The sequence below is a fragment of the Erythrolamprus reginae genome, chromosome 7 (genome assembly GCF_031021105.1).
Source record: "Erythrolamprus reginae isolate rEryReg1 chromosome 7, rEryReg1.hap1, whole genome shotgun sequence".
In the NCBI taxonomy this organism is placed as follows: Eukaryota; Metazoa; Chordata; class Lepidosauria; order Squamata; family Dipsadidae; genus Erythrolamprus; species Erythrolamprus reginae.
The window spans coordinates 56147336-56170177 of NC_091956.1; the positions used below are offsets into that span (position 1 = coordinate 56147336).

Here is a 22842-nt window from a genome sequence, read left to right on the forward strand (position 1 = left end):
ATTCTAATCAAGTGAACATGGGGATGATGCAACAGTCATAAACGTGAAAACCAATCTTAAGTTACCTTTTTCAGTGCTGTTGTAACTTTGAACTGTCACTAAATAATTAGTTGTTAAGTCGAGGACTATCATATAAGAGTACCCATATACTCTCTTTCATTCAATGCTATTTTACAGAAGAAAAAGTTGTGAAAAATTATAACGTCCTCAGATTTTTATGTCTATGTATGTATTTTACTTAGGTTCCTTTATAGTATTACTACATATTTCAAAATAAGTAAGTACAGTAACTCAAAATAAGTATCATAAGTGATCACGTCTAATCAGACTTATGTATTTTAAGAGTGATGGCAGGAAAAATACAATTACAGAGATACTATTATCATTGACAAGCTTAGCCCTAAGTACATGAAAGCTATTTACCGGGCTGTAGGTTGATTCAGGAGTAAATACCTTCAATTTTAATGGGGCTTTTTCTCAGGATAGTGTAACAAAGCCTCTTGGCAATACTATCAGGTAACACTAAGTGCATTTAGGTATTACTCACAAATATACTTGACTATGGGCCTAAAGTTCTTTTTGTCTCGGAACCACCCAGCTTTTATCAATGGAGTAAATAGTAAAGCTACCCAAAATAATCCAAATCTATCCAAAGAAGTTCAAGAACCGTATGACTGTTTTGATCTAAGAAGATTATATATAAATCTTAGGTTTAACATTTTCTGTGAAGTTCTTGGCTGTTGCTTGCAGACATATTTATTACCCAACTAGGTAACATCACTAGAGCAAGTGGGATTTGTTGTCTATACTGTATATAAAAGAGCTTTACATAAGACTTTTGGTGGAAGCATGTTTTCTTCTTGGTAGTTACTTGATTGGGGTATTGTTTTCTGTCTGATTGTCTGGGGTTAATCCCTGCTTATCTGAATGTTACTGAATGTTTTTTTAAAGGGATCCTTGGAATGGTGTATAAATATGGTTTATGCATACTCTGCATAATGTATGTAATGTCTGAATGCAAAGTGTCCTCGTATTCTTCAATCTGGGTTAACATTTTCCATTTGCTTGGCATTTTATCCGCAAGATTTAAAAAATGAAAAGTAATGATGAATATTTAGAATCAACTAGATACTAATAATTATCTAGGATTTGATAATAATTATTTACTTCTAAAGCACTAAATTTCAATGTGGTCTTTTTCAGAAAAATATTAAAATATAAATATACAAATTTAATTAGAAATATTCATTTTATCATTTAGAAGAATTTTGCCTAAGAAGAAGCACTTTCATTATCAGTTTTGGGCTCAGTACAAAATATGTAAATTTTGAACATTCTTTTCTGAAGGTTTCTGTAAATTTTGTTCTGTCTCACAGCTTGTATAAATAATCTACAACATACATATTTCTATTAAAATTAAACAAGCAAAAGACATATTTGTTATGAAAATTTATCTTAAAAACAGTTTTAAATATAGGTAACTATTCTGAAAAGCTACTGTAGATGTAAAAAGAACTTCTTAGTTATTCTTTCATTTCCCATATAAAAAGATCATCCATCCAATTTTATAACAGTTTGGGAATTGTATGAGAACTATTTTGTATTCTCTAAATAATAATAATTTATATAAAATTTCAGTCATGAGGATGTTTGTTTTTCCAGAGATAGTTCCTAAAAAATTAAAAATCTAGTTCTCTATTTTATCAACTTTCCTTCAGTAAATTATTCCCCAAATTTCATTTAAAGAAAAACACCAAGTATGTTGCCTGTTCTATAAGTAATAACACAGTAATATACAGTATGTAGCTGTATGGTTCTTTTGCCCAGAATTTCAATATTCACATATATATCTGAGATGACCAAATGACAACAGCACAATTGTTTCTTTAAAGTGCTTCCCACTGCATGCCTATTTGTAAATGTTTTGTATCAATTTATATAAACTTGAGCATATAAAGCTAAATTAAGCTCCCACAACTGCTATTCATACTAATGTCTGCAATGGCCTATTAGTTTCACAAGTTATACATAAATAAGCAGGCTGAAGTAGGAAAAATAGTGCAAATATAAGTACAGTATATTAAAGCAACACATAATTAGCTATGGGTTTTTAAATTATTCTTTATCCTTGTTAGTATTTTATTGTTTAAGGAAAATGAACCTAAAAATTAAAAAAGAATTCTTACATGGTCAAAACAGAAAGATGGAAATAAATTCTCTTGGACTCAAGAAAAAAAATTCTTTAGTACTTCCTGACATTTACACATGATGCTTTTAAAAGTAGATTCAGTGCCTTGACTCATTCCAAATGATATGCTGGGAATTAACTATATAACCATCTTATATAGCAGTGATGGTGAACCTGTGGCATGGGTGCCATAGGTGGCATGCGTAGCCATATCTGCTGTCACACAAACTTTGCCCTAAGTCAGCACCAACATGCATGTGTGTGTCGGCAAGCTGATTTTTGGCTCTCACAGAGGCTCTGGGAGGGCGTTTTTGGCTTCCAGAGAGCCTACGGGGGTCGGGTGGGGGGGTGTCTTTACCCTCCAGGAAAGTCTTTGGAGCCTGGGGAGGGTGAAACACGAGCCTACTGGGCTCACCAGAAGTAGGAAAACAGGCAATTTCCGGCCTCCAAGGGGGCGGAAGCTTTTTTCACCCTCCCTAGGCATTGAATTATAGGTGTGGGCACTCGCATATGCACAATGGCACACACACACTCTCTTTCGGCACCCGAGGGAAAAAAGGTTCACCATCACTGTTATATAGTGTCAACGCACAATCTTACCCAAAACATAAAACCAGGAATGGGTATCAGCACAGTCCGTCAATGTTTAAGAAAGACTTATCACACTTAAACATTAGTTTTGCTAAAACATTTGAGTTGTTTTTCATTTTCCCCACTCCACTCTGCAATATATACATATATATCTCTACCTCTATTTCATAAACAGAGCAAACATCACAAAAACAAAAATGTATTCATGAGTTATTTAATAAATATTATATAACCTATGATGACAAAAGAATTTGAAGAGGATTGCTTCCTAAACAGGAACAATAGTTTAATGGCTATGTTTGGGTATAGTGGAGAAACCACAATTTATGGTGAGGAGAACAAGTGGTAGTAGGCCCAAAGCTTGCACTGCCTGGTCCTAACTTCTAAAATGGGAGAGGACAATCTTTCATGTCTAATCTAACATTATGTTTCACTTTTGTTCCTATTAACTGTGAATTATTTAAATTATTTTATAAACCGTAGTTAGAAATTGACATTTTACATTACTTAAAATTAATCACCAACTGCTAATGTGATGAAATGTGCAAAGAGCAGTTAATGACCTAAATAAAACATTTCAAATTCTTTGTAACTGGAGCAAGACAGAAGAACATGCAAATTCAACATTATGCTACTCACCACTACCCCAAATCAGCCAGTTTTTGAACAGTTCCTCCCCTCTATATTTAATTGAATAATTTACCAAGTTAATATATGGGTGCACAGTTCTGCACCCCAGTCTCTGGCAGTGTTGATGTGCTCAGGACCAGGAGCCAAAATTTTTACTGCCACACTGTGGGTGAGGCTTATTTTGTGGGTGTGGCTTAATGGTCATAGGAGTGGCTTGCCAGCCATATGACCAGGTGGGAGTGGCTTGAACAATCATCATCGTTCAAGTGAACTGTTAAGTCCTCAACTTACAACCTTGTCAGTTATAAGTGTTACTCGCTAGGGTGACAATTTGCTTCATGTTTCCCGTCCTCTCCTTCCTGGGTCGCCATCCCACCTCAGGCTGGGTAGCTAGGTGAATGGGTGCTGCCAGAAGCATAAATGCTGCCAATGCCGCTTCCACCCACGCCTTCTGCTTGCACCTCAGGCAGGAAGTGGCTGCGTGAGGCTGGAAGGGAGCCGGGCAGGAGAGAGGAAAGCTTGTCCGAGGCCAGGAAGGAGGAAAGAGGAAAAAGGCAAGGAGCACAGATGCAGCAGCAGGGGGAAAAAGGAGAGCCGAGACGAGACCAGTAATCTAGGAAATGACAGCCGCCAATCAGCTGGAGCTGCACAGGCATCTTCATTTCCGCCGGTGGAACTGCATTCCACCCGGTCCTGCCTGCTGCCCACCTCTGCTCAGGACATTCATATATTAAGGAATTTCAACAGATGCATCGGCATTTTGCAACCTTCAGTTCCGCAGAAGTGCCATTTTGCCCGTGCTTCATCATTGGTTTAAATTAATCATTCGTCCATGTTTTTCATTTTCATTGTCAAGGATGAAGGATTTGGAAATAAAACTGATATAAACAGAATTTCAAACTAGATTTTCTATCAAATACTGTATATCCATTTCAAATATTCTTACATTTTTGTTAGAAGAATTGTCATGATTTATACCGTTTGCAGATAACAGCAAAGCAGACGTTAGGTCAAATGACTGTGGTTTCCCCCCCCCCCCCAGCAATTTCTACGAATCTGGGGCCTTTCCCCACTATTGAATAAAGGTCACCTCCAATCATCGACGCAATATTGTATTATTGTATTGTATTGTATTATATTTTCTATTCTTCTTGCCAGCCTCATCCAGTCATGACTGCTGACCTATAACTGAGTTTATATATCTGAGGCTGCCTCTGATAAAATGTACAGCTAAGGATAGCCTCAGCCTCTCACTCAGAGGAGTAATGTGGAGCAACTACACCACCATCTTGGGTTAGAAACAAGGTATGGAAAGATACATAGAGTGATGGAAATCAAGTAATTGGGTGATTATTTTAACAATGCTTCCCTTGTTTTAAAAGCAGTTAAGAATACATCTCCAGTATTATAAACCATGATATTCAACTCTTCTTCTTTAGATACTCCTTAACAATTAGTTATGTACTACATGCCAGTTAAAGTTGTAAGATACTGTTAAGGAAATCAGCAACTTATTTAACATGACAGATAAGTCAGATTGGCCCCCTTGGAAAATTTATTTCCCTCCACTTTCTTGCTCAGTTTTAAAAAATCTCAGATGGAAGAAATATCTCTGATGGAAGAAATATCTAGCAACTAATTTAGATCATCTTTCATGTATTCTACTAGATATTAGCACAAGTGGGTCACTGCTACTTTGGGGGGGGGAGAGCAAGTAGTTCACCATTTCACCAGCAACTCCATTCTGCTGCCACCACTGCCTAAAAGCGCACGCAACAGGTTTATCAATGACTGCTAACATTCACTTGTCTTTTCATGTGGAATAAACTGAGCACTTTCACTTGCATGTTCAAGTTCATTTGTATCTCCCATATGCTTCTTTTCTAAAGTTTCGCTTCTTTCTGAGCAGCTGTCATCATCTTCCTCTTCCTCTTTGGGACAGCTTTCCAGACTATGCCGGATGCCATATGCAAAGTAAATCAGGAGTCCTTTCAAAACAAAACAACCAATCATTTTTGTAGACGTGCTGTATGTCATTCAACTTTCTACAACTCTACTGAAGATTACAATTTGATTTTAGACCTTCTCTAACTGTCATATACAGATTCTTTCCCACATACATCAAGACAACATCTACATATTATTTTAATCTTTATAATTGAGTCCCCATATACCGTTGAATTGCAATTATTGCTGTCTCACTATGTGACATATAAGAGAAAACTGTTACCAAAAAAAATTAACAAAATTTAATAACTGACACAGAATTTTTGTATTCATGCAGAAGAAAAACAAACGTACATTTATCACACACACATAGTAATAATAATAAAAAAGGGCAGACTAGGAAAAAATCTTATGCTGCAATTTGTTTCCTTAACTTGTTGCAAATGATTGTCAATATCAACTGAAATCAGTCCTAGAAAATTTCCTCTCCCAACAAGACACCTGGGCAAATATTTATGCACAGGAAAACACATTGACACACCAGGGATGGGTTGCACTTACTGACATATCGGTGTGCTGCGTACGGATCCTGGCAATTCGGGAGCTCACATGCCAGTGCACAATTTTGCTTCCACACGCAAAAAAGTGCCAAAATCTCACAAAGGGACAATCGTGTGTGTGAGATTTTGGTGATTTTTTTTTTGCTTCTGTGCATGCTTTGAAGCAAAAAATTGCTGATATCTCGCACGCATAAACAGCCCCTTGCGAGATTTTGCTTCTACTCATGCACAAGAAGCAAAAAAGGACCCAAAAATTCAGGAAAAAAATGGCAACACCCAATGGACTGGCAAAGATGGCTCCAAAGCAGTCGCGAGAAAATCTGCAGGCCACTACCGGAACGGTGCACCCTAGTTACCGGTAGGAACCCACCCATGGGACACCCCCAAAAGCCACTTTACAAAAAAGAGGGCAAGGGAATACCTACCGAGTGCCATCCAGATGCTGAACCGAATCCATGTCTCTCCACTCAGCTGTACCATCAAGTATATATTCACTAAGATACTTAAGGATGGCAAGAATGGCAAGAACGGAACCTAAGAATAAATATTTCACAGTAAAATACCCAAAGCCAACACTTTATATATTTTATATTAAAATTTGAAAAACTTAAAGTATTGCCTAAAGATTTAACTTGAAATAGCAAAGGAAACACCAGTGGATGGAACAAATGCCAATGAACAAGGTCTCTCAAAGGAACTGGGGCATTTCAGGATTCATAAATCACTTCTGAATGTCAGAAGACCTTTCACAGTAGCATCAAAGACATGCTACTGGAACCAGGCTCACATAGAGATTTCAGAAGTATTTATATTCAAAGAAAGATCCCACCCTTGGCTCTTGGTAGAAAAATCATGTGTTGGCAGCTTATATATTTAGAGAAAGTTGGCTTAGGTGGAGTAACAGTCTCAGATGGTGCATAATATTAGCAATTTATATTTTATACTATGCTTATTTTGAGTAGAGGCTCTATTTTGGAAAACTAATGTTCTTTAATAAACTAAATAATCCCTGAACTCTACCTTTATCTCTACATGTCTTGAAACCAATTTTCCTGTTTAGATGCAGGACTTAAACCTTCTCCCTGTAAAATTCTATCCTATTCCCTCCTGGCCATTGCTTAAGATGTCTAGATCTTTTGGAATTTTCTTTATCTAAATCAGGGGTCCCCAAACTTGGCAAATTTAAGACTATGTTATGCTGGCTGGAGAATTCAGGAGTTGAAGTCCGCAAGTCTTAAAGTTGCCAAGCTTGAAGACCTCTGATCTAAATCATTAACCTTATGCCATCTTTAACCACTGATTTCCTCATCTAAGTCCTTGGTCAAATGTTGAGCAGCACAGAATCCTGGATAGAATTCTGTGGACTCCAGTTGAGATGTCCTTCTGAGCTGACATAAAGCCATTAGTGAATGAATCCTCTTTGGATATAGTCATTCAGCCAACTTCAAGTTCATCTATAAATGGTGTCATCAGTCCAATATACTATTTTATAAAGGAGAATCTGTCGAAGACTTTGCTGTGGTCAAAGTACGTTATCACAAATTAGCCCAATCTACAAAGCTAGCAACATTTTCAGACAAAGAGAGAAGGATATTCAAGCATGATTTTTTTTGGCGACAAATCAACACTTGTTCTGTTAATTGCAACATCCTATCCAAATGCTTAGAAATATGCTGCTTGACCATCTGTTAGAGCAGTGATTTTCAACTTTTTTGGAGCCGTGGCACATTTTTTACATTTACAAAATCCTGGGCCATACCACCAACCAAAATGACACAAAATGACACTCTATCACAGTACGTATTATACATATAGCATTGTGATGCATTGTATATCACTCTCGGCGGGGGCCTCTTATAAAAAAAAAAAAGGTCAAATATCTATATACACCATCAGGATAGACATAACCAGCTGAGGCAGAGGCTTCATCTAGTGGTGGCAACTTTTACCTCCAGTCCTGACCAAGATTAGAAATCGGGACCAGGGGGAGAAGTAGCAGCTTCAACTACTCGCCATGGCCACACAATGACAAGTGCGCGGCAGCCTGAGCGGGGACCTTCCTGGGTGTGGATGAGAGGCAGCCTACTATTGGTTCATCGTTAGTGGTCGGGATAAATCCTAGAAGGTGATTGGTCAGTAAGCGTTCCCTGTGCATCCACTCTTCCGGTCGCTGATAGCTGGAGGGATTGTGAGAGGAATGTTTATGTTTGGATGGAGGCGGCTGGTGGCGGGCCGGATAAATCCAGCTTCGTGGGTCATAGTTTGGGGACCCATGTTTAATTTCCCCATGGCACGCCTGACCATGTCTCAGGGCACACTAGTGTGCTGTGGCACACTGGTTGAAAAACACTGTTAGAGGACTGTGCCCAAGATTATTTATCTCTAGTTGCTCAAATGCACCTCTGGCTCTTTTCTGGAACATCCACGATTGTCAAAAATAAATTGTTATGACATTTGTTAACATTTATATATTGATTTTCACACCAAAATTGCAGAAGTGATCACACCATATTTCACATAACTTTCCCCAAATAAATATAGCAGAACTAGCCACACTCGTTTTCCTCTTTGCTAAAAAGTGAAAACTTGGCATTTACAATCACAGCCATTACCATAAATGCCACTTTGTGTTGATTTTGAGGTTGTTTCCAGATGATAAACATAATCATTCCAAACAGTATGAAAAGAGACACAAGAAGGAAAATACTCCAAAGCTCCATATTTGCAAGTGAATGAATTCCATGGGTTGCCAGAATGCTTAATCCACAAATCAGGACAGCTGAGTGGAGATGATAAAAGAAAACAAAAAAAAGACGGACCATTTTAGTATTTCAAAAATCTGAAAATTTGTGATATATACTAAAAGTAGAGATTAATGTCTTTTAAAATAGGAGAACCAAGATATATATATCTTGTACATGTTTGACAAATAAACAAACAAACAAAGAAACAAACAAATATGCAGAACATACAAGTCCTCACTTCTTCGGACTTGAATCAAAGGACTAATTTTCCTTCAAAATATATGAATTTGATCTTTTAAGTACATTTTGCATATAGCTAAAATGTCAAATAAGTTAAAAGCATTAAAATAGGTTTGGACTTACCCAAAAGACCCACAAGAAAGCTCACCACAGTAGCAGACTGTTCAGTTGGTAAACTTGAAGGATTAGTGAGCATTTGCAGATTAAACCTCTTTCTTGGTATCATGCTAATTTGAGATTCGCTTTTACATTCGCCTTCTGATCCTGCAAGGGCCTCTTTTTCTGCTGAATATTTTGGTTGCTCGTAGTTTAAACTGGGTTGGTACCTGTGTGTGCAGGCAAAGATTGCTAATGTAAAATCAGTATAAAAATAAAACTAGCTTTAGGATACATGCTACTCAGAACTGATTTAGTTACAGTGTCTTAAATGATTAGGTCTCACCTTAATTTTCAAGGAGTAAGGACCACTGTGCAACATTCTGGACAATCCCAAGTTACATTTAAAAGAATTAATTTTTTAGATAATTTGAAATGGTATCTTTTTATGAAATCTCACATAAGAGCATAAAGTTTTGGGACAATTTGCAAAATTTATTTTTTGACCAGGAGAAGCCACTTATAAATTTGAGAGGGAGCATGACACCTCAGTGTCACTGTCAATACATTAATTAGATAATGCAACCATTGCCTTAAATATGCAGATCTTCTCCAGGGTTGAATCTTCACTAATAGATAGTTTTGTTCACTTTAAAATTGGCAGAAATATAGCAATGGTCTGAAATCTTATGATGATCTCACGCACAAGATCAGCATTTAAATATATTGTCTTTCGTAAATGGGGCAGAAACAAAACTGTTTACAGAAAAATTATTTTACAGAAAAATTACTTTGCAAATTGCTTATAAACTCAATTTCAGAACTTACCTAAGTATGAGAACACAAGCAGCTACCAATGAGTACGCAAGAAGCGTGCCAATAGACATCATGTCTACTAAGGCTTTTAGGTCAAAGAGAAAAGCCATTAGAGCTAGAAGAATGGGAAAAATAACATTTGCATTAAGTATCTACATATTAGGCAAAGCATATATATTTCTCTATATTTTTAAACATTTAATATTTGTTTGTGAACTGTATGAAGTTTCTGACAAATTATAATCATATAAATTTTGAATAGGATAAAATCATTGCTTATATGACTGTTAAAGTTTGTTCATTATAGCAATTTTTATAATCTGTTTGAGATAAATAATTCATTCATGGAAGCTTTGGTTAAATTTAAATTATTCTCAAATCATTTCCAATGTTTGGGTTTTAAAATAGACAATGCAAAAAACAAACAAACCTTATTCTTTGTGAAAGTCACAATAATTTAAAAAAGCATGCAGATATTTCAGGGAAACTTTATTGTGAATGATCCATCTGAGCAAATTAAACAATATTTTGACTCAAACTATTTAATTTGATAGGGGATAGATAGATATGAAGTCTGGTAACTGTGGTCATGGTTAATTTTCGGTTTCTTGCAGAAAGCTCATGAAAAGTATTTTGAACTCTCAGGCATCCATAAAAACTATCTCTCTTTAAACAGTGTTAAAACAAATAAAATGTATTGGGTTGTTTTAAATACATGGTAAAAAGACTGTCAAGAGAAAGAAATTTAGTCACATTGTCTTCTGCAGGTACAATACTTGTTTATAAACAAGAACTAGATTTTCAAGGAGTGGCTTCTTTTCATAAAATTTCTTGTTGTTTTGGTGATTAAAAGAAGCATGACATCAATCTCCCTTCAAATAATCTCTATTATCCCTTAAGGGCAAGGTAAGGAAATTGAGAAGAAATATAAAACAATTTGCAAGTGGAATTAGAGAATGCACAAATCAGTAAAATAAAGAAAATGTTCTTTGTAGTTGTATTATATTATTCCTTCCTTCATGACCTTTTTCTTTGCTTTGTTTTGTTTTACATACATATTGTGGAAGCAAAAATAATAATCATTTTTTCAGCTGGCTAAATAATCTGAGCTGGCAACTTTTATGAAAAACTTAACACTGTTTAAAATAGAGACATAAAACATGCTGAGGTTGCAAATGTGCCAGATGGAGAGGGGATCAGGCATAGCTTTCATGTCACTTTCCTTTGGCAAAATATGTTGCTGAGCATGGCTTAAGAGGAAATGCAGAGATTGGTTGTAGAAAAGTGCATATGGAAATTGTACAAAAAGCACAATGGGAACATTGAAAAAAACAGTAAACTTATCAAGATAACCAACTTACTCTATTTCACACACGTAACAGGCAATATCATTTTATCTAAGGAACTTGTTTTCCACCATCACCATAATCAAAATGAAATATGCCTTCTGATTAGTCAGCACTCTGTTCCCAATTTACATGCACGAGCCGTTAGCAAGAAAGGCCCATCGTATCACAGAGCCATGCATGGGAAAACAGGTCTCAGTTAAGAAACCTCAATATACAGAGCTTACCGGATATGAGCCCTGCTGTCAATGTGGCAGCAACTGGAGACTGCCTCTTGCTCACTTTGGCAAGAAATCTAAAGAGTAAACCATCTCGTGCCATGGCAAACAGAATGCGAGGCAAAGGGAACATAGAGCCCAGAAGACTAGAACAAAAAATGTAATTGTTCAAGTGCTACAGTAACAACAGTAGATGCCAAAGCTAACCCAACATATAGACATAGATAGAAATGTGTGCACTTTGTCTGTCAAATGTACCTGTATCCTAGACAAAATAATATTTTTACTCAGAGAATCACAATTTAGAGTTTGAGTTGCAACAGAACACAGTAATAATTTTCCATGTATCACTCTGAAGGTTGTCTTTGGCTGAAGGCATCCATTGCCATACAATACATTCACTTAAGTTCTCACCTGCGACAGCCCCTGATGATAAAGTTGCAACAAGTGGAGTCTTCGTTTTGGGGTTGATTTGAGCTAGACATGTGAAAAGCAAGCCATCCGATGCCATAGCATAGATTACACGAGGCATGGGGAAAATGGATCCAAGGAGACTGAATAAAAAGCAAAAGAACATGCAACATGGCCAACACCAAGTCATGCAATTCATTACAGAAAAGTGACACAATACTAATACAGAAGTTGATTCCGGACTATGAGACTTTGGCAAGGAGGTGATATGGTATATGGTGATAACTACAGCTAAGATACAAGGTTCCTGAATCCGTTGGTTTTTAAATGGTACAAAAATACCATGTTATTATGAACACTTTTTTTGGAAAGAACTATGTTGTGGTTCCAACATCTGATATAGACCATTCATGGATTGAATATTAATTCATTCCAATATCATTCATCAAATTATATAATGTAGTTCATAACCAATTGTCCTCAATCTTTGAAGTACCGATAGTGCAATAATAACATTGTCTTAAACAGCATCACAATATTATACATTCATACTTTTATTTATCTTTTTTTCCCTTATTCATATTGTATTCAACTTTGTTTGATTCTGGAATCATGTGATGACCAAATCAAGTAAGTTATTATTGTTATTGCTATTAATGTTATTATAGTAATTTATTTAGGAATCAGGTGATGCCTAAACCAAGTTATTATTATGAAATTTACTACAGTATATTGTGCCTTATATAATTCTAGCCCATGAATAAAATTGGTTTCAAAATAAATCCCATCTAGCAGCACCGATAAAATACAGGAAATCCTCAACTTATGACCACAATTGACACTCATCTGTCAAACAATTGTAGAATCAAATTTAAATAATTTACATTAAAAAGACTTGGCTTTAACCAACTTTCATTTTCAATAAACCTACTTTCCCAATTTTTCCTTAAAATGAAGATGTTATTGTTACTCAGATAGCTTGTATCTTCACTGTAGTTTTTCCAAAGCAATGTACCAATAAGATGTATCTTGACATAATATAATTAAGCATCACCACATCTTGAACAATTGCATCAGCCAGCAAAATTAAAAACAAGCAACAAATAACCCTGAAATAATTAAATCCGTGTCATATATCAATAACAAATTACATATAAATAATTTGAAATGGCATGCCATTCTTTTTAAATTGAATGATCTACTACATTACCGCAAATAAAGAGTAATCATACCAACAGCAAACTTTAATGCATTTCAACTTAATGTATATTTCTCCTTATTATGGCTTATATGATAATAGCACAAAATTAAGAAGTTATACCAGTAGGTCTTATTCTATACAAAGATCTACATTATCTTAAAAGAAATGAATAGTCTATGTACTATATATGCCATATACAGTAATGGAATAAAGTAACAAAATTACTGTGATTTGTGAAATATAAATAATAAAAAATAGTTATGTTTAAGACTATTATGACACAAACTTGCACGTCTCCATTCTCTCATTTTCTAGATGTACAATGGAATTCTACAATATTTGTCTCAAGTAATCAGAATTTATAAAGTTGTTGCAATTAAAATCTGGTTAGAAGGACAATATCTTTTAATATTAATAAATAAGTTAATATTAAAAAATGGTTAAACAATCTAACCAAGAGAAATGGAGACCATATCATAACATCAGGACAAATTATAATCTTCCAATTATGGCTCATATAGAAGGAATATTTTGTCTATATAAGAATGGATTTCTTGATTAATATTAGCATGCTGAAGAAATTGCTTGTACCTATATGCCATCATATGCCAATTTAAAATATATTGGACAATAGCCTCAGCATTGTTAGCAAACAGGCATATAGAAGCATTAGAAAGCAAGTGCAATATTGCTTATTTTAACCAAAATGCTGAAATTGAAATTTGCACATATCATATGAGTATTTATTGATTGATTGATTGATTGATTGATTGGATTTGTATGCCGCCCCTCTCCGTGGACTCGGGGCGGCTAACAACGATAAAAACAGCATGTAGAAATCCAATACTAAAACAGCTAAAAAACCTTGTTATAAAACCAATCATACATACAAACATACCATGCATAAATTGTACAAGCCTAGGGGGAAAGAAAGAATAATTTAAAGTATTGGTGTGGTGAACATATTTTCTTCAAAGAAAATCATTGTTGGTTTTTTTTAAGTTTCAAAGCAGAATAAAAATTTGGTGAATCTATAATGGTGAGTGTAGATGTTATAGTATTTACCCAAGTTAAAAGCTAGCCAAGATGTGTATTTCTGGTATTTCACTGCAGAATTGTCTTTTTAACCTATCAGATTTCCTGTTTTTCAATGACATCTGAAAAAAATGATGGTTTTCATTTGTTGTGCTTTGCCAAATTTTAAAAAAAAACAGGCAAGGAGGCTACAAAAGATTTTACAATTCTACCACCAAGTTCAAAAACTTGCTTCAGAAAAATTCCAAAGTATACTAAGGTATATACATAGCAGTAATTAGTAAGGGGATAGAAAAACGGATATCTCTTCTATGGGGGAAATAATCTTCCAAACCAAATTCAGATTTTTTTATGTGATATCAACTGAAACCACATTTACTTTAAACTAAAGCAGGAAGACTGGTTTAAATTAGCTGTAGAATTATTGGGTTTCTTTGAAACTTGTGTTTCATTCAGGACAAACTGTATTAGCAGCCAATGAAGCGAGAAAAGATGTTCAGAGATCCAAATCTGATGCAATTATTTACACATACACTTAAAAGCAAATATTTTAGGATTTTCAATTTAATAATTCTTTAAAAACCTGGAGTTCTCCTGGTTTTACTGCACTTTTTAGAAGATCTTTTCAATGTGCACTTCCAAACCAGTAGAGAAGGTAAGTAGATTTCATCACTGCATTATACTATTTACAACTACAGTGTTCCCTCGATTTTCGCGGGGGATGCGTTCCGAGACCGCCCGCGAAAGTCGAATTTCCACGAAGTAGAGATGTGGAACTAAATACACCCTTTTTGGCTATGGACAGTATCACAAGCCTTCCTTTAACACTTTAACCCCCTAAATTACCATTTCCCATTCCCTTAACAACCATTTACTCACCATTATTACTGGTACTCACCATTGAATAAGACACTTAGTGATCCTAATATTTATAAACATAATTATTTATTAACAATAATTATTTATTTTGTTTTTTATTTGCAAAAATTATTAGTTTGACGTATGACATCATCGGGCGGGAAAAACCGTGGTATAGGGGGGAAAACGCAAAGTATTTTTTAATTAATATTTTTTAAAAAACCGTGGTATAGGCTATTCGCGAAGTTTGAACCCGCGAAAATCGAGGGAACACTGTACTCTGCTTTATACACGTAATGAACAATTTAAGAAGTCTTATTTTGTCACTCAAATTATTTACTGACAATTGCTTATTTTTCCTTATTTTACCTTGTTGATAAAGCACACAGAGATCCGACTGCTACAAGATATTTCGCTGGGCCCCATCCAACATACTCAAAGGCTACAGGAAGAGGACTTTTTTCATCAAGTAAGTAGTATGGCATCATAAGAGTCAAAGCAGCTGAAACTCCAAAGTAGGCCAGAAAACAGACAAGTAGAGATGTTACAATTCCAATAGGAATGGCCCTCTGGGGATTCCTGACTTCTTCCCCTACAAAGAGACAATTTATTTATTTATTTATTTATTAGATTTGTATTCCGCCCTTCTCCAAGGACTAAATGTTAGGATACAGTATTTGATTTATTTATTTGTTTATTTATTTATTTATTTATTTTATTAATCAGATTTGTATGCCGCTCCTCTCCGTAGACTCGGGGCGGCTAACAACAATAATAATACAATGTAAACAAATCTAATATTTAATTTAATTTAAAAAAAACCAATTTAAGAAACCAATCATACATACTGACATACCATGCATAAATTTTATAAGCCTAGGGGGAAGGGAAAGTCTCAATTCCCCCATGCCTGACGACAGAGGTGGGTTTTAAGGAGCTTACGAAAGGCAAGGAGGGTGGGGGCAACTCTGATATCTCGGGGGAGTTGGTTCCAAAGGGTCGGGGCCGCCACAGAGAAGGCTCTTCCCCTGGGTCCCGCCAAATGACGTTGTTTTGTTGACGGGACCCGGAGAAGGCCAACTCTGTGAGACCTAACCAGTTGCTGGGATTCGTGCGGCAGAAGGTGGTCCCGGAGATATTCTGGTCCAGTGCCATGAAGGGCTTTATAGGTCATAACCAACAGTTTGAATTGTGACCGGAAACTGATCGGCAACCAATGCAGACTGCGGAGTGTTGGTGTAACATGGGCATATTTAGGAAATCCCATGATAGCTCTCGCAGCTGCATTCTGCACAATCTGAAGTTTCCGAACACTTTTCAAAGGTAGCCCCATGTAGAGAGCATTACAGTAGTCGAGCCTCGAGGTGATGAGGGCATGAGTGACTGTGAGCAGTGACTCCCGGTCCAAATAGGGCCGCAATTGGTGCACCAGGCGAACCTGGGCAAACGCCCCCCTCGCTACAGCTGAAAGATGTTTCTCTAATGTGAGCTGTGGGTCGAGGAGGACGCCCAAGTTGCGGACCCTCTCTGAGGGGGTTAGTGATTCCCCCCCCAGGATGATGACAAAAGGCCCAATAAGAAACAAACATCTAGAATGTATAACCAGGACAAGAACAATTATCTAAATTTATTAGAAAACGTATATCAGGTTATTGGTTAAATTTAGCACGACAATGTGTTTATGTATTTGATTTAGAGCACATAATTCAAACATGTTTATTCAGAAGACTCACTCTGGTCATTTTTACTTTCTAAACTCATTGGCTGATTTTTGGGGCAGTCAATCTCTCTCAGGATAACCACAAACAAAGGCTGCTGTGGAGCTAAAATGGGTATCTATATAACAATTTCTATTAAAGCATCACAATTTTAAAAGCTTACCAGTTGTTGCAATGCAATCAAATCCTATGAAGGCATAAAAGCAGGTTGCAGCACCAGCTAGGGTTCCAGTAAAGCCATATGGCATGAAGCCACCAGCTCCAAATATACTTGTCACATTTTCAGAGGATGATAAGTTTCTAAATATACAATTAACAATTTAGAACATTTTTAGGTATTTATCATTTACTGTAGTTATTAAATAATCGTAAAACAATGTAGGATGTAATTATCTTTCCATTAGTTGTGGCACTATATAGATTGGTGGCGTTAGTCCAGCAATATCTTTAGTTTTCTACCTTCTTCACAGATTTTAAACTCTACTTCACAAGGTAATGTAACTGACAAAGACTCACAGTGGAAATGAAATGCATGAGTAGAACACATTATATTACTGTTACCCCTAAAATAAGACATCCTCTTATAATAAACCCAATCGGACTTATGATTGCATGGCAATGAGGCCAAGCATTTATTTCAGTGTTCAAAAAAATATAAGACAAGGTCTTATTTTCAGGGAAACAAAGTATTTACAACTGCTCTGCTTTATATATGTAATGAACATTTTTAAAAACCTTATTTTTTCACTCCAATTATTTACTGACAGTTACTTATTTTTCCTTCTTGATAAATCAAACAAAGATTTCTCCTAGACATCAATACTCAACAAAATAATATTTTTTTTCTATAATCCTGCAAGTTTTCACCATTCCTACCTAGATGGATGGCAACACATTACTGTCAGATATGGCAGATTACACCTGTGATTTTAAGACTTGTATAAAAAAGAGTCACACTACAGAGCTTAGAATGTATTATAATCTACAGACTTCTTCCCAGTTTTAGTGATAAGGTAACAAAAAAGAGAAGTAGGGACTAGTGCTGCTTGTATGTTTTCTGGTCCCATTTTCTGCCTCGTCTGCAGTTCTGGGTATTTTCCATATCCAGGTTAATATGGTGGTAACTTCAATCAAAATTTTGCTGTGTGAAGAAAATGGGAACACAATACATTTCCCTGCCTCTTATTTTTGGAGAGGGATCCCATCAATTAAACTAGAAGCAAAGAACCAAATCACAATTTCATTTGGGTAAATTTATGAATTAGATATCTAATAATAAATTAGAGATTATGCAATTTTCTGCATTTGTTTTAAGTTGGGACAGGAAAGTTGCATGATTTTAATTATTTAATTATACCTACAAAACAACCCGGGTTCTCTTATGTTAAAAATCTTGGCTCAAGGATGATCTCAGTAACTTCAAAGATAAATCAAAGTAATCTCTTGGCAATTATATGAAAATGTTTTGCCAATGCCTTCTTCTAAGACTTTAAATTTCCCAAGCTAGCACTCAGCCCTGGGATTTCCTTATGGCTTTCCATCCAAATCTCTACCTTCTTGGTACTTCAAGATCACCCACAGTCAGCTAGAAGCCACCACTTACTATAGTTCGACAGGAACTATTATCTTTTATTTAATGATTCCCAATTTGTATAAAACTAATTTTTAAAAATCAACAAAAAAGAATTGTCATCTCAGACTAATTAGAAAAGAAAGAGGAATTAAACCACTGCCTTCCAAAGAAAGTCTGGTCAAAGAAGAAATAACCTTATTGGATTGGATCACAACCCACTCCTTGAGCCATAACTTTTAATTTATGTGCAATTCCTGTTCCCTGCATTATCCACCACCAGATATAAAACATGAAAAATGGCATTTTAAATTTTAATAGCCTCCACCCCGTCTTCAATGTGCCATCTGTATCAGGTGGGAGACTACATGAGCGAAGTCTGAGATATGGACAGTTTAGTGTGATATGTAAATGCCCTCAGAACAGAAAATACGAGAAATAGAAAGGAAACACAGAACAAGAAAAGCCATATTACTTTATTTCTGCAGTGTAGTTTATCAGAAATTCTTCAGTTCTCTTCCAGTTATTAATGTTGCCTTTCACAAAGCCAGAAATCATAACAAACAGCAGAACCAAGATGTTAACAGCGGTGAAGACTTTATTTACCCATGCGGATTCTTTTACTCCAAATGATAAAAGTCCTGTAAAGAGAGGTTTTAGTCATAAGCAAGATCTCTTAATGTCTCTAATCTAATTATCTTACTTGACCATACATACAATAACACATTTGTCTATATGCACTGCACAATGCAAGCCTCTACTGCAAGGGTCTCCAACCTTGGCAACTTTAAGACTTGTGGACTTCAAGTGCCAGAATTCAACTCTGGGAGTTGAAGTCCAAAAGTCTTAAAATTGCCAAGGCTGGAGACCCCTGCTCTACTGGGCCTATATGTGCATTGTGTCTCCTTCCTGTAATACTACCACTTAACCTCTGAGCGGGAAGAACTGTGGAAAACATATGAAGGGAGGCCACTAATATCATCAGATGCAGTTAATACATTATTCACACTGTAGTCAACAGTGAGTTTTGAGCTGCAGTGAATACAAATAGACTTTGTTTAGCAAGTGTCCTGTTTAATGATCATACGTAATTATGATGGTGATGAAAAAGAGGACTTTATGACCAATCTTTCCATTATAAACTTTGCAGATCTGTAAAGCAAAGGAAAAGTGAAGTAAGATCATAAACACAACTGTGGTTTTACTTAGTGACCACTTTGTTTAACAACCAAGTTGCCAGTCCTAATTGTGGTTGCTAAATGAGGAATTGTATAGAATTATTCTTCTGGTGATTATATGGAGATACTCCAGAGTGTTTGACAAATAAAAGGCCTAAAACATCTCTTACTCTAAAAGTGCTACTAAGAGAAAAATTAACCATGTATCTTTTAATTCAAAAGAATAATCCAGGTGTAACTTAAATCTTTGAAATAAGAACTGTTTAGAGTTTTGACTGCACATACCTAAATCAGACAATATTCTTCTACACCACAGTGTAACTTTGTGTAAACCTAGCATTACATGTTGTAAAACACATTTTTCATTTTACAAAGATTATTGTCAAAGAAAAAATGACCATTAAAATTACTGTACCTGCTAAAAGTAATATTAGACAGACTGCAAAAAAATCTGGATATTCTGCTAAACCAGAATAATTCATTTTGAAGTAAGTTTGGAAAAAATAACCAATTTGTTTTCCAAGAAGTTCATCAAAGGTTCCACTCCATGCTCTTGCAACACTTGAAGTACCTTTGAGAGAGAAAAAACAAAAATGTGGTATATTTGGCAGATCACAATGGCAAATAGCATAAAAGTATTGTACAATTTACATAGAATCATCTAGTCTTTTAAAGTTGTATAACATTCTGTAATTATATTGTGTCACTAATTTCAAAAAATCTTACCAGTCTTAATCTGAACTATCATGCTAAAATGATACCAAATAAACAATAAGAATAAAATGTTCATTCTTATTTTAGAGATGCCCAACTTTTTAAATGGCCATGGTTGCCTAAGTGATATGGAAAAAGTTAATAAATTAAAACTCAAAATTCTGGAAACAACATGGATGCATCATGAATTCTAGAAGTACAGTGCAATTCTGTCACTGTTATTGAGATCAAATATTCTGTTATTGAGACCAAATTGCACTATAGAATTTCATTGGTGAATAGCACAGGTGCTATGACATGCAGCCTCTAGATAATTCACTCAGATTTATAGATATATAAATATAAATATAGATATATAGGTATAAATATATAGAAAATAGGAATATAAGTTTACAGCATTGTTTCACCTCTCTGATATTTCACATTGGTTTGCATAACTAAGGTATTTCCTAACAGTTTGCATTTTATTGACCAAATATTGAGCAAGTAGGGTTAATCCAAACAGCATAGAGGTCTTTTTTATCAGTAGAATTATTTTATCAGAAGAATTATCAGGTAACTAATGTGTGTTATTTAAAATATAATCATTCAATCTATAATTAAAACTAATTGTTTAATTAATGCTCAATTGGATACTGATCAAGATAAGGAAAAATTTAATACTGTATATCAAGCAGTTTGCAAAGCGCCACAATTTTATCAATCTGTGTCATCGTGCTCTTTGTAAAAGCTTCTCAACTCCCTCTTCAGCATGGCATGTAATACATGAACGCTGTGCTTGAAATAATAATTGGAAAGGAGAGTGGTATATTTTACGGTCTGCTCTTTTATATTTAAATCCTACATACCCACCATTTGTTGGTTCACATTGTGCCTGAAAAATAATATACGTCAAACATATGTGCTATATTCAAATCTATGTAGTAAGAGAGTCAACCTGTTGAATGTATTTGGTTCCCAGAATTTCTACTGGAATTCAAGACCTATATTTGAGATTGAAGTATTCTCTACTTAGTTCACGTTTCATTTCTATGTCGTCATCCTAATACATAGAGAGTTAAAACCCCTCTCATATTGCTGGTTGCTGCATTCTGTCCTATCTTCACTGTTGCCAACAGACAGAGAAAGGTCAGATGCATTTCAGAACATGTCTCGAAGCTCTTTTTCTGCTTCTTCCTTTCTCTGGCGCTCTCATCAGAAAGGAACAGCAGAGGCTTACTCAAAATAGTCAACAACAGCCAGAATCCAAAGCCAAAAGGCTGTGTTGACTTTCCTTATAAACCTGACAACTTTCAGACATACCTATAACGTAGGACAAAATGAGATTCCAGCCAGTGATAAAAGCCCAGATTTCACCAACAGTTACATATGTGTACAGATAGGCTGAGCCGGTCTTTGGGACCCGAGCACCAAATTCCGCATAACAAAGTCCGGCCATAACAGAAGCTAGGGCAGCTATCAGGAAAGAAAGTACAATACTAGGTCCAGAATTTGCTTTTGCGACTTCTCCAGCAAGGACATAAACACCAGCACCAAGGGTGCTTCCCACTCCTAAAGCAATAAGATCCACAGTTGATAAACAGCGGCATAGCTTGGAATCTTCGAGACTGTCCCCGTTGATGATTTTTCTCCTAAGCAGGCATCGAGCAAACGACAAGGCTGGGCCAAGGGTCATGTTGGATGGGAAAAACCTAAAAATGAAAAAGAGATGACTGAAAAACAAAGAACCCAAGATATCATCTTCAGATTCATTATAACACATTTGAATGCTGTGAACTTTGTTCTAACAGACAATGGAGGAGAAGCATGTCTGTAAAACCAAACTTTCTGCTAAATAAAAAACAGGATTTTACATCAAGTGCTTGGCATATTTTGTACAAGTTTGAAATGGTGAATAAGGTTCTGCTGTTCTGTACAACTATGGGCAGAACCATATAATATAAAAATAGATTTTATCCATTGTGTCCAACGTGTGCTAAAATAACACGAATTCAATAAAAGGTTTGATATAAATAAGAAAAAAATACAATCCGAATCCTCGGAGAGGGGTGGCATAGAAATCCAATAAATAAATAATAAATAAATAAACTAAGAAATAGCACAAAATTAAGGGATAATTCTTACTTTCACGAAATTTCAGACCACAAAAAATGTACATAAATTATGATTATGAAATTTCACTAATTGTACTTCATAATACTAAGATGTTGAATCTTAAGAAGACAACTGATAGAGCAGCATTCATTCTTATCACTCCTATTGAGGTTCACAACCTTTTCATAAGCAACAATCCATTGTACCTATCCAAACAAATCTCCCCTATGATATATACATCTATAGATGCTTCCAAAAAGCATCAGTGTGGAAAATGGCTTTAAGATCTACTTCATTTGCAATTGCATCTGAAGATATGTCATTGACAAAGAAATACATTAACAGAATCATCCTCAATTAGAATGGAAAGAGGAAATGTTTAAAATTCCATAATGCCAAGGTCTTTCAAAATGTCCCAGGCTAAAGCACCACTCTACAGCCATCATTACCAACATTTTGATTAGCCACATTCAACAATGTTACAATAAACTGCTCCTGGCGGGGTCAAAGAAAAATGTTCTCAATTAAGTCAACATATTCTTGCTTTCATGATATTGGAAACATAGAAACACAGAAGATTGACGGCAGAAAAAGACCTCATGGTCCATCTAATCTGCCCTTATACAATTTCCTGTATTTTTTCTTAGGATAGGTATATGTTTATCCCAGGCATGTTTAAATTCAGTT

At 35.5% G+C, this 22842-nt stretch overlaps 1 protein-coding gene across 3 annotated transcripts in view; it reads right to left on the minus strand.

The window, feature by feature from the left end:
* Nucleotides 1-2977: 2977 nt before the first annotated feature.
* Nucleotides 2978-22842, minus strand: part of SLC7A2 (solute carrier family 7 member 2) — a 48418-nt gene continuing 28553 nt past the window's right edge. For all 3 annotated transcript variants that reach the window (XM_070757623.1, XM_070757625.1, XM_070757626.1), the window contains 11 exons: nt 21364-21752; nt 19763-19918; nt 18645-18810; nt 16763-16899; nt 15251-15473; nt 11791-11930; nt 9825-9927; nt 9024-9226; nt 8529-8695; nt 6342-6450; nt 2978-5397 (listed from right to left, as the gene is read on the minus strand). In XM_070757623.1, coding sequence (XP_070613724.1) covers nt 5204-5397; nt 6342-6450; nt 8529-8695; nt 9024-9226; nt 9825-9927; nt 11791-11930; nt 15251-15473; nt 16763-16899; nt 18645-18810; nt 19763-19918; nt 21364-21736 — 1971 coding nt within the window. In that variant the 5' untranslated portion in view covers nt 21737-21752 and the 3' untranslated portion in view covers nt 2978-5203. The remainder of the gene's footprint in view (nt 5398-6341; nt 6451-8528; nt 8696-9023; nt 9227-9824; nt 9928-11790; nt 11931-15250; nt 15474-16762; nt 16900-18644; nt 18811-19762; nt 19919-21363; nt 21753-22842) is intronic.